This window comes from Gambusia affinis, linkage group LG15 (assembly GCF_019740435.1).
Source record: "Gambusia affinis linkage group LG15, SWU_Gaff_1.0, whole genome shotgun sequence".
In the NCBI taxonomy this organism is placed as follows: domain Eukaryota; kingdom Metazoa; phylum Chordata; class Actinopteri; order Cyprinodontiformes; family Poeciliidae; genus Gambusia; species Gambusia affinis.
The window spans coordinates 20,034,596-20,048,228 of NC_057882.1; the positions used below are offsets into that span (position 1 = coordinate 20,034,596).

The 13,633-nt window shown below is 37.0% G+C and overlaps 1 protein-coding gene across 1 annotated transcript in view; it reads right to left on the bottom strand.

The window, feature by feature from the left end:
* Nucleotides 1–13,633, bottom strand: part of LOC122845046 (protocadherin Fat 3) — a 74,640-nt gene continuing 61,007 nt past the window's right edge. The window contains 6 exon segments of the mRNA XM_044141021.1: nt 1–1,542; nt 3,564–3,629; nt 6,475–6,513; nt 6,798–6,857; nt 7,677–7,769; nt 12,445–12,700. Of these exon segments, the coding sequence (XP_043996956.1) occupies nt 788–1,542; nt 3,564–3,629; nt 6,475–6,513; nt 6,798–6,857; nt 7,677–7,769; nt 12,445–12,700 (1,269 nt within the window). The 3' untranslated portion in view covers nt 1–787.

Here is a 13,633-nt window from a genome sequence, read left to right on the forward strand (position 1 = left end):
TTCACATATAAATTTAAAGCAAAGGAAAAAAAGAAAACCACAACTGTTGACAAAAATTTAAAATGCATAACATCCATGATGTGTGTTCATGAAAGAGGCTCTCACAAATGAGTAGTTATCAAATAAATATTCATAGAATAATTGAATGATTAAGGAAAAATTCCCCCAGGTATCAGCATTGGTAATCTTAATAGCTCAGCTCAGGCTGTGTGTAGTAGGACGTGGGTGAAAAGATCTCTCCCAAACAACCTCAAGCATGTGCCAGTGAAAACAATAAAAGCTCTAAGAAATGTGAGGCTGAGTTCACACAGCGATAGTGTGCGTGTGCTTGCATGTTTGAAAAAATACAATGTACGAAGCACACAACACATAGACGTACGTTGGTATCATCCCCACACCCCAAACAACAACAGAGAAACAGATGAATGCAGTGCTTCAGTGGCTCTAAATAATAAATGTAACGGCTTTGATTCACAGCCAATCGCGGACGATTCTCACGCGGCACAGGTGAAGGCGTTGAGAGAACACATGAATTTCCTCTGATTCCTGCAGCTTATCAAAGATCCAGGGGATTGGTGGTGGATTAGTGCTTGTTTACACCAGGATAAGCATAACAGACACATATGTGTCTTTTTTAAAAATATTCCTGTACAATTATTTTTAGATGCTGCAGCAGAGGTGTTGTACTATAAATACAAAGTAAAGTCAGGGAGAATCGCTGCCTCTCTGCTGTTCATAAAGGATTAATAAATGCTTTAAATATTCTGTAAACAGTCTGGTTAGTGGTTCATTTACACCCCTCCCAGCTTCCTGTTGGCTCAGATCCAGTAGAGGTTCTATTCGTCCGAGCGGCTCTCCTGGCTCTGAGCGACACCAGGTTCAGAAGTCTTTCTAGCTCATCTCCAGAACCGCTCAGTCCGGCAGAGCTGAGTCCTTCCTGTTCCTCCCTTGATCGCCTCCATTCCTCCTCCTGTAGATCCCAGGCCCTCAACGGGGGCATGAGTTGAGCCGGGTGCAGGTTGAGGCCCGGTGGGCTCGACGGGTATCCCTCATACGCTCGCCGTGTTGGCGGTAGAGTGTCATAGAGACTCTCTGAGTCATCATTTGGCTCTGGATCATGGCAGGCCTCTCTGTACTCCTCGTAAATAGGCGAGGAGCTGTCTTCAACACTGTCACAGCCATGCAGCTGCAGATGTTCTCTGTGGTGCTCCGCCACATCCCTGCTTCTCATCTCCGTCTTCTTCCCTTCCCCTTCGTGTCTCCTCTTTTCATCTCTGTGAACAGTTTGTCTTCTTTCCCACTCGCCAGACTGATTCCTCTCCCACTGGAAGGTCCTCCTCCTGTTCTCCTGGCCCCACTCATGGCCTCTGTCACCGCTGCAGCTCATCATTCTGGAGTCAAGCTGGAGGGAGCGTGTGCTGCCTCCACGTCTGATGTTCTGCTGGGCGTCACTGAGGTTGTAATGGTATCCCACCTCTGGCGGCTGCAGCCGTGACGGTGACAGCCAGCTCAAACTCTGGAAGGAAGTCTCCCACCGGTATGCTGAAAAAGAAAAGACAGAGAGCAAATCTTTAGGTGGTTTGGAAGTTTTGTATGGAAAAGAAGTATTATTTTAATGAGGAGCTGAAATATATAAGCTCACATGCTGCGTTATGAGCCCGAGGCCCCACTGCATGAAAACTAATGATGCTAAACTGCTTTAGGCATGAAGTCCTTAGTATAAAAAACAACCGCTTTTACTGTCTTTTGGATAGTGTGAGGAGGAATGATATGATTGTTTTAATGGGTTTCAGATCAGTAAAACATAGCTGCACTTTCAAAACCATTTCATAATTGTAACTACAGGAAGTTGACTGAAGCAAGCCAAGCACCAAGCTACTGTGCCATAGAAAAGCATTTATACATCATGAACCTTTTTGTCTCTTTAAAACAACTTTTATTGTATGTTATTAGGATCCATTAAAGTATAGTTATAGTCATAAGAAAATGTATACATGTTTTTAAAAATGCTTTACAAATCCAAATTTGAAAAGTGGAGGACTAATTTACATTTTTTATTTTTTGCAGAAAATATCTGAAATGGATTTTGGTCTGGATTTTGACTAGGTCATTCTAGCACATCCATCCTTTGATCTTAACCACATGTCAAACTCAAGGCCCAGGGGCCAAATCCCATCCGCCAAAGCTTTTTCTGCAGACCTAGAGTCTAGAGCAGGGGTCTCAAACTCCAGCCCTCGAGGGCCGCAGCCCTGCAGTTTTTAGATGTGCCACAGGTATAAAACACTGGAATGAAATGGCATAATTACCTCCACCTTGTGTAGATCAGTTCTCCAGAGCCTTAATTATTCTATTCAGGTGGTGCAGCAGAGGCACATCTAAAAGTTGCAGGACTGTGGCCCTCGAGGACTGGAGTTTGAGACCCCTGGTCTAGAGGGACACGTGACTAAAACAGTCAAGATATCAGTTGCTCAATCAACTCAAAGCAGTTCTTTTCTGTGTACTGCCCAATATGTCTATTTGAACAACTATTTTAGCTTTTGTTAATCAAAGTTATATTTATAACATATGAGTAGTTATTTTATTTAATTTTGTCTTACAAATTCATTGTCTGAAACCGGTTAAATATTGAACATTCATTGCACTTTATGGCAGTTCCACCTTTATAAGTGATTCACACAGATTCTTTTTATACTTTGATTAATTTTGAAGTAATTTTATTTGATTTTGAACTGAAAATTTAAAAAAAGCCCATGCAAATACTACTTAGCACTTCTTGCACACTACACCTTACCCCCTTAGAAGAGGCCAAGACTTTCACTGAGACTGTAAATTACAAACAGGATTTGTATTTAACAGGTTTTTCATTTCCTTGTCTTGATAAGTTTAATCTGATTTTTACTACAATTTTCAAATGGGGATAAATATGTTTGTAACAGACAACACATGCCAGTAATTATTATTGCATTAATAAAATGTAAGTCTCTTTTAAGCTCTTCAATACTTCCTCTGCGGTATAAATCATTTTCTTAACGAGTATAAACCATTTGAAAATTTGCAAGCCAGTTATGAGGCTTACTAAGTAATTTCTAATGTGTTTACCTCATTTTGTAATATTTATTTTTGCAAATATTTATGAATTATGAATGCAACAAAATGCAACATTTTGATATGTGTTCTTGATTGAAATGAATTATTCTGAGAAAACATAGTAAATCACAACTTCATACAAACTACAGCATGCAGGCTGCATAATTCATGGTTTGGCTAATGAGCTGTGAGTGAAAAGGTATCATATTGATGAACTGAGAGGAGCCAGAGGGGTCAGTCTCTATGTGGGATAAAGCGTACACTTCATTAGTGTCCTGGAGAATGCCAGCTCCTGGGGTGCAATGCAAGACACACATGGAGAAGAGATATTTATTAGACTTCCATGCCAACAAACGACAAAAAATTGGGATTTACTTTCTCAGCATGCTATTGCTGCTGAAATATCTGGGTCTCTGGTTGGAATATAAAAAATAAAAAAAGAAAGAGGGAATAAATAAATAAATACATGCTCTTACAATCCACAGTGTACTCTTTGACGAACTCTACACAAATCCTATCCTTGTTCTGCAGGTGGTGCCTCACTATCGGTGAAATGGAAACAAACCAAACATCTCATCGGACAGGAAACTTGGACAATACAGTCCAAAAGCAAACTCTGAATACAGACATTGAAGCAATGTATGAAAACACGAGGATATTACTAATAAATGTACAGTAAATGAGCATAAACACAAACAAAGAAAATCAACAGCACATGATCTATATGTGCATATATTATCTATAATATATGATAGGAGTGGGCAGTTATGCAGAAAGCAATTTTGGTACAATAAATGGACAAAGATCCCTTTTCTGCCTTAAATGTTTACATAATCATAATTTTAGCAATACTAAGTTATTTAGTGCATGGAGTAAAAAACCCAGCTGACATTCTTAATGTCTTAACATTTATAACAACCCATATTAAGTTTAAGTATTTCATTTCATTAATATTTGAAAATATGTATAATGGAATGAATCTAAAATAGGCAACTTCATGGGCTGCAAGACACACAAAGTCATCTTGTCTTACAAGATGACTCTGAATGTGGCTCGTTTGTGTTGCTCTGCAGAACATTTATGGGGCTTTTCCTAACTCAAAAAATTATATACAAAAGTGAGAGGGGAGAATCTGTTCTGTGTTTCGCACACAATCTGCAGAGACAGGATGACACTAGTAAAAAGAGGTGCTGCTGGCCCATTTTCAAGAATAAATCTTTACTAATTTAGGCTCTGATTACCATACTTTTAGTTGTATTATTCAATCGTTTCTAGCATGTTTTCATCTGATTCAATGCTCGTTAATTAAAAGTAATTATCTGTTCAATATCCCCGTTTTCTGTCTGTCTCGCCTCTTTCAGATGCAGCTTGGGTGCTTAGCCCTTTCTGGAATAATTAGCCTCTGTAACCATCTAATTTAGATGTAGAATTATTTTATTCCACAGAAGCTGAATACGGATTTTTGTCGATTAAGCTTTTAAAAAAAAAACAAAAAAACAAAAAAAAAAACCTCCTTTTTGGTTTTTTACTGATCAAGCGCTTTAAGTTCTACAAGGGGATTAATCTTGCATTACATGTGTAATAAAATATGTGTACTTATGCAGCATTAAAAACAATTCAGCCATGTATTTTACATGTGTGGTATTATTTCATGTGTAGGCTTTATTGTACTTCAGTAAGCTCGTGATGTGTGGAGATAAATGCAGCTTTGCACAGAGTCAGACATGAAATGCTTGTTAGGCTTAGGAAATTTAGGGAAACTGAGAACAAACAGATTCTGTAACTATGTGCCAGTTAATATTGACTGCAAGACTGCAGCACAGTAGCAGGAAGACACACACTGATCTTATTGTGTAGGTGCCTAATTCTTTGTAAAAGCAAACCAATGCATTTATTCATCAAGAAAGAAAAGTCAGTGGTCGAACTGTGGCTGGTGCCCTGTTTAGTGTGAGAGTGAAAGTATTAGAAGATGCCTTTTTTTCTGCTGTTTTGTGCCGATGTGAAACTTGGCTCAAAGTGCCCTTAAAATCCTCTGAGACTGTCTGAAAGGCTCGGGTGCTTAAACAGATAATTAAAAGTAAAAAATGAGACCCCATGCTTTTATTCTGGTCCACATTTTAAACAGAATTGTGTTGAAATCAGATGTTTCAATGCAGTATTATTTTATGTTCCAGATAGAATCTATACAATGTTGTTTCAAATAATGCTTTACAAATTGCGCTCCCAATGTGTGGCAGCTTTTCTAGACAGACAATGCAACCCACCCAGAACTGGAAAAATTGCCAAAGGAAGCTTGAGTAAAACAATAAATAGTCCAAGGTGGTTACCCGGCCCCAATTCTGCTTGAACATCTGTGGGATGCACCAGAGCAAAACCCAATCCCACCCACCCACCCACAGTAAAGATGCGCTGCCAACTCCTCCACTTCAGAGGACACAAGAAATGCCAAGAAATCCTACTGTACATGCCACGATGAGCTGAGCTGTTTTGGTGAGATGAGAGGGAACTCATGTTAGAAGTGTGGCTCTTTTCATTTTTGTAGTCAGATGGAACAAAAAGCATAGGTGGTGCAGTTATGGTGGGAATTTATCCATAATTTTTTTAAGATTCAAAAGGTATTGGTCAAACAATTTAACCTAAGCTCAAGAGAGAAACAGTATTCATAATACATTTTTTTAAATTATGAAAAGACAATCATGAGGAAGACTGTTAAATTAAGGAGGGTGAAAAACAAAAATCTTTGTTCACTGTGTGCTATACCTAAACATATTAGTGGAAGGTTAAGTGGAAGAAAAACATCTTGTAGAAAAAAAATGCAGAATAAAATTTGGGATGATTGTGAAGGCACATTTAAAGCTTCAGTATGTAACATTTATGAACAATATAATAAAAGGAGAGCCAACCAACTATTGAGTGCAGTGCAGTACATATGAAATGTCTTCAGAATGCTAATATTTCTGTAAACCTGAATAACAACCCTTAAAAATTACATTTCCTATTTTTTTATTAGCATGCTATTCTTTTTTTCTATGGGTCCCTAATTGGTTCCTGTTTGTAAAATTTACAAAACAAAATAAACATTATACATCACTCTCCACAAATATATTATCCCTGATGATATTCTAATTTATAGGAATCGAATAGAACCACCAATCAGAAGACAGCTTGCGGAAATGCTTTAACATTTAAAGTATGAACCACAAAATATATCAATATATTGGCTTAAAGGAAATCTGATAATCTCTAGAGAATTGGGTGCAATGAACACTTTAATAGAACCCAATGTAAAGTATACACTAGGTCGGGCTTAGGATAAGAGCTCGGTAAGGGAAGTCGGAGGAATGAGTTTTAATAAGATGTTTTTCAGCTGCTTTGCGTCTCACTCACCCGGGCTGTTCCACTGCTGTTCTTTGTCCATGTGTGACACTTCAAAGGGAGAGAGAAAGCCAAAGTCAGAGAAAGCCGGAGACAAACAACACAGGAACCAAAGAGGGAAAATTGAAGTAGAGAGAGACGGGGTGTCAGAAACTGACAAAATATTGAAAATCTAAGCAGGATGTTTTATTCTTAATAAGAACAGGGATTCAAGGCACAGCCTGGGCTGCTTCAAGCACACTGTATCCTTTTGCTCTGCCACTGAACAAAGAGTTTGGCTACAGAAGACAGTCACAAAAGAGAAAGAGGAGTTAACAGAAGATGTTCTTTCATACCTTCACTTTCAATATCATCAACAGCATCATTGACTAGACGTATGACTGTGACTATGGATGCTAGAAGGAAAACACAAAGAGAAAAATAGAAGAAAAGAAACAACGTCAGTGCATTTTTCATTATGTGTCACTGTAATAAATAAGAATGCAATTGGCTGTGGGCACACATGTTGAAAACACAAAGAGGGGACATGTTATTCTTACAAACACATTTTTATACATGTGATATATTTATGAAATACTACAATGTCTTGATCTGATCTCACTTAAATATGACAGAAGTAGAATAAGCGAATAAGAGCTTTAGATGCTGTTCTTTTTGATAATATCAGGATTGAGATGTCATTGTGCTCTTGGAGTAATTGCTTTTTTTTGAAGGTTGCATTTTACTAACTCAGCTTCTCTCTTTCTAATATTAAAATTTGTCATGTGATCTGAAAAACCAAAAAGAACAAGAAATATGAAAGAATATGAAAATACTTGTTCAAAGTATTGTATGCAGAGAGTGGTGAAACTTTGCCTATGCTTCTTCATTGTCCAACTTGTAAAATGACACAGATGGAGGAAGGCAGATACCAGACGTCATTTAATCCCAAGAAAATTCCCAAAACAAACAAACAAGGACCCTGACTGGAGGATGGAGACTCATCTGGACACTGCAGTGGCAGTGCTTTGTATGAGAAAATGCTGAATGGTTGCCGCAGAGATTCAAGGATTCCTCAAACTTCAATGAACGAATAAAAACAACACTCCAAGAATGCTTTTAATGAGGGAATGACATTGTAACAGGATATAAAGCCAAAATTGTTGATTTTACATAATGTCCTCCTTTTAATAAGCCCAGTGCATTGTAAAGTGGTTTCAGTCACCCATTCCTACCATTGTCATCAATGGACTCAGAGGTGTAGGAACTGAGGGAGCGCTCATCAGAGGTGGAGTCTGAGAGACACGCCATGTCCTCCTCCACAAGCTCTGAAACATATAAAATTAAAATCACATTTAATTTAAATCATTAAATTAAAAATAAAATGGAGTGAAGTTACAAAGTACATTAATGATGCCCGTTTTAACTTTCAACTATATTATTAAATTGCATAAAACACTTAAAGTTTTAATCTTACAAGCTTTAGTGAAACAAGTAAATTATGTTATTTTAAAATGTACTGTGCCATGTAACTGAAAAAAGGAAAAAAAAAACTTTAAATTTAAGAAATAATCATTTAACAACACTAAAAAGTGTAGAGTGCCGATGTAATTTTTGATGTGAAGCCACACTTACAACTCAAATTCTTTTTAAATCCCACAAATAGCTGAAAGGCTGATTACTTTTAGAAAATGAAGACCAATTCAGAGGGAGAAAAAGAAAGAAAGCTAAACAGATACGCTGAGAAGAAACCGCGGTTATTTCACAGATGGATAGAAAGGATGCTACAATGAACACTAGATTGTCAAAAAGAAAAAACTTTTTTTTCAAACAACACCTAAAATTTGATTTCTATGCAGTTGTACCTAGATTGGAAGAAAACAGCCTGAACTGATAATTTCTCCACTTGTGAATCAGTTTTGATAAACTATTTCACTTCAGCGGCAGTGTCTTCTGTATCTGTAAGTCATTTGCTGAGCAAACTACTTCTGAAATGAAGAAGTTTTATTTTGCGTGCTCTTTTTACCATCTGCAAAATCGAGAAGTATTATGCAGGATTTTGGTATATTTGTTCATCTGTTTCTCTTCTGAGCAAGACTGAAAATAAACATCCCATAGGAGAACTGATTTCTTAAAGTTTATCAACTAAAGGATGCGGAGAAGCCTTGGTATTGAGAGAAATAAGTTTTTAAAACCCTTGGGTGTTTGGGCTATCTGCAAAGCAGAAAGCAAAGCTTTCAACTTGAAGATGTAAACCTGACATTTTATGTGGGCAGAAGAGTCAACTTAAATTTCATGTGGAGAAATCATCCAGATTTCTTTACTTACCTTTGACTTGCATGTCAACAGAGGTGCATTTCAAATAAATGGATGCTTATAAATCAGAGTGATCCCTGACACCGCTTTTCTTTGCAGTTATTTGGAAGGCTGTATCCTTTCAAAGCACCCGCTTGCTTCTGAGTGATTGTTTGTCAGACAAGTGTCAAAAGGGCACAGCAGGTACTTGGGTGTCACAATGAGTTGGCATGTAGCTGTTAAAAGTGTCTGCAACACGGTCTGTTGAACCCAGGCAAAGACAGGTACATTGCTCCTTCTGGTGCTCTAATCTCACAGCAATATAATGCCTGGTTTCACATAATTGTCCCAAATGTGAAAAGGACGGAAAAGGCAAACGAAGTGAAAATCAAGAGCCAAAAAAATGGATTTTCTTTGCTAAACAAAATGGTGCAGAAATAAGAAGTTGAAACTATGGCTGTGTGTAATTAAGGTGAACTATTTTCAAACTTTTCCTTTGCTAAATTAGTAAGATTTAATGCAGGGATATGAGAAGAAAGAAAGGAAAGTAATGAGACATGTGATTGACTTTCTGGATGAATCACAAAACACGCTTTGCAAAAGTATTTATTACTCTTAAACTTTTCCAAATGTTATCTTTTAACCATAAAATGAAATGCTTTTCTACAATATTTTACAATATTCCAAAACAAATGAGTAAATAATTTGATAGGACAAGAAAAAGGGAAAACATTTAAACTCAGGCTGGGGTTGGAGCCCAAGAACGTCTTGCTGCAAGGAATTGGTTCTATCAGTTGTACCACTGAGCAGTCTTATTAAAAATGATTAAAGTCTGTCATTTTGTTATTACCCATTCAGGGTTTGGCTTTTCTACTCCCATGCATCAGATTCAGAATGCTGCCTGGGCATCATCTTCAGCTTTCTAGAACCATGCTGTATATTTATATGGAGTTGGTAAAGCTCCTTTGGGAATGTGTGCAGTAATGCAGCACCATCACTCATAAGGAATAAAGCAGCCACTGCAGTTGTGTCTGTTCTGAGTCCGATTAAGAGAAGAGGATTCTACAAATAATTAGCCTTAGCAAAAAGGCAAACTCTCAATCTCATCCTTTTACATTTTTTTCATTAGTGCTCCAGTGATTAAGTTGTGTTTTGCTAATGTATGCAGCAAAAGGTACAGGTTTTTCTTTATTCCACCCACTAAGACACTCCTTGAATATGCCCTCTTTCCTCAAACTCCCATTAAAGCTCAAGCAGCATGACCACTTTGTGCTTGGGTTTTGGTACTTTTATGTGCTTTAATCGTTGTCTTGTTATATAAGTTTGCCATAGCAATTAAATTTTCTTCGTTCATAATTTTTAGGAATTTATTGGCATATTAGTTTAATTGTTGTGCTTAGTTTCTGTTTTATTCTTCTGTTTTGTTTTCTGTGTATTTAGATGTATTTAGCTTAGATTTGTGATAGTTTTTGTTCTACTTTTTGAAGTTTCTTTTGAGTCTTAGCTTCCCTTTGCATTTTTTAGTAATCCTCCCTCAGTTTTGTACTTTTCATCTGTCACACCAATACTTGATTTACTCTGATAGTTCATCTTGTTCTTTTGTCATTTTTAATATATGTGTCTCAATATTTAGTCTCCTGGATTTTGTTTATTCCTTGCCGGATTCCCTATTTCCCTGGTTCCATGTCCTGTTCACTTCTCTCCAGTATTATAAGCTTCTTTTATTATGCTGAAACTCCTCACTTTGTCTACTCCTGGTCTGCCTGCATTTGAGAAAAATCAAAAAGTAATGATTACACCTAATTTCTATATATTTTTTTTATTTTTATGTGTTTCAAGTGTCTAAGATTTGACTTATCTGATCTGCAATAAATCAAACATTAGGATGATTAATTTGTTAAAGATTTGCAACTTGTCTACTTTTAAATTTATCCATTATTGACCACCAGTTCGTTAAACAGTTGATAATATTTGAAATAAAAATACTTAGAATTACTAACCATAAGCCAAACAGAATACCAATACTTAAGCACTAAGAGTTTTGCTTCTGATTCCTTTCCAACAAGAGATGCACTTGTCACAAATTGCTTTCTATAATCTGTTATATAATTGGTCAAGGAGTTAATTTCATACGAATTTCTGTTTTTGGCTACTAAGCCATAGCAATATAGGACCTCAATTTGCTAACCAAGTACTTAATTATTCTATTGTATAATTGTATAATATATATTTATTCATGATGCAGAACATGTATAACATTACAAATATGGGTGTTTTCTTATAATAGGTGTAAAATAGAGCACTGTTCAGCAGTTCATTTATCTTAGAGATATCCAATTTAAAAAGTCAAAGGCAGCAGATTAGATAGTTGTCTGACAGTTGTTCTAAAATTGATAAAAGGAAGACCCAACAATTTAGATAACCAAAGACTGCTATTAATGCAACCTGGGCCTCAGCAGAGCCATAGGCTGGGTGCCTCCATGCTCCTTTGATGCAGTTTTTTGGTCATATGCAATAAAAAACATGTTTGACGAGCTATATTTTACTCTAAGCCATAATCATAAACAGAAAGAAATCAGAAACTTAAAATATATCACTCTGTGTGCAATTAATTTATGCAATACATGAGTTTCACATTTTGAATGAAATTACTGAAATTGATTAACTTTCATGCTATTCTAATATATAAAGATGCACATGTGTGGTGTAAACAAGTAACTAAACAGTCTTCAATATATTATAAAGGCAACACTTCAGACTAGTCATTAATGCAGTAATCTGGCTATTAGTTTGCTATTTATCACAATCACATTTTAATTAATAGTCCCTCCTGTGTTTGTAGATTATGCATGCTATTCTTTATTTTCCCTGCACACACGCAGCAGGGGGAATAAACAAATAAAACAACTTATTTCCTATTCTCACAGGATGAAATCAATGATTAATGAGCAGGAAGTTCCAGCTGAAAGCTGTATTATTCAAACCGCAGCTCGGACGACGAATCGAAAATATCTGACATCCACTTTTGCTCTGAAATGCAACCTGATAATTTCATTGACAGAGAACAAACCGAACTGCAGTCTTGTTGACAGGGTCGACAGCTAAATATCACTCTAAAATGGAACTACCTGACAATGTTTCACTGCTTCCCTTCACTTTCTAGACATCTGACCGAGACAGAGCCCTTGAAGCGTTGATGCAAAAAAAGAAAAGGAAAAAATTACATTGGAGAGAAAGGTTTGGATTGTTTCATGGAGACCAATTTCAATAACTAACTCTGGACTTTACTTTTCTAAAGAAATGTAGGGCAGAAACATAAGGCATCAGTTCTGCCTGATTACTCTGACCATTCATACATAAGTGCAAGAGATGTAAGAGAAGTTAGGCAGATCCAAGATGACATAATTGCCAATTTGAGGCGTGGGACCGAGGGTAAAATTATTATTCATTGCTCCAAGGAGAGTCAACAGAAAAGTGAAATGAAAAGAACACAACATAAAAATGTGACATTTTAGCACTCTTGCCTACTCAGGGCCGTTTTCTTTGATGTTTGTGATCAAAAGGCACACATCACTGTGAAATAAGCACTTGCAGTGAAGATGGTGGTGCGTTGGTAGCACAATGAGTTCATGGCCTGTGCACTCTTTTACGTTTGGAGCTCAGATTGCGTGTGTTTACGTGAGTGTGTGCAGGATACAACAGCCTTACCCTGCGGACTGTTATCCCTCTGGGTTCTCTCCAGCTCAAAAGCCCTCTGGCCCCATTCCTCCTCCCTCTCGTCTCTGTGCCTGTCCAGGACTTTCTCTCTGGTTTCCTTGCCCTCCCATGAGACTTTGTGGGCTGGACTGTGCTCCGGGCGGCGGGCCGATGCTGAGGGGAGATTGGGTGCCACGCTACATACTGCAATTCCTCTCCTATTTGCTATACCTCGGACATTAGACACATCTGAGAGGAAGCTGCTCATCTGCAGAAACATAGGAAAATATGCAGGAAGTATTAAGTAGCCATTTATACTCACGTTTTGGTCAGCATGCCTATAAATACTGTGCATTATTAAATCTGCAATTAAATAGCTAATAAATGCCCCTTGTTAGTAATTACTGTCTCTTTCCTAAAGTTTACAGTACACAGACATTTAAGATTATTTAACTTGATTTAGAAACTAAATGCAGTGCTGTAAAAGATATCCCTGCAGATTTATTCTTTTTCTTTTAAAAAAAAACATAAATGTCTTCGATCATCAAACAATGTTCAATGTTTAATTTGACAAAGTTAATATGAGTAATTAATAGATATGTTTTGAAATTATGATTTTCATTTATTAAAATAAATGAATTATCCAAACCCATATGAAAATGTAATTGCCGCCTAAACCTGATAAACTGACAGAACTACTCTTAGCAAAACACATGTACCTGTTTTAGTTATTTTATTTTTGATATCTGCAAACCAGCCTGTACTCAGTCTGGCACACATTAAAAATTTCTCTAAACGTAGGCATACGTATACTCTTATAAAAATAATTCACAAGGAAGAATATTTCTACAACTGAAGTGTGCCTTCATGCAGATGACACTATAATTTATGAGATTTGAAGCCAATTAGACCCTCCCGACCACATTAGGGACAAGGGTAAACAGAAAATGGATGGATGGATGGATGGATGGATGAAGCTAATTACTGATAAACTTCAAGCTGCCATTCAACTTCTGCACACATCATTGTAAGGCATAATTGTGAACAAACAAAAAAATAAAAATAAAACACACTAGGATCTCGGATATACTGTAATAGGTACCAACTCCAGGCCTCTACGTTCGGAGTACAGTGAACCCTCTCTATAACGAGGTTCACCTTTCATGGCCTTACTGCTTCGCAGAGTTTTTTGTGCAGTTTT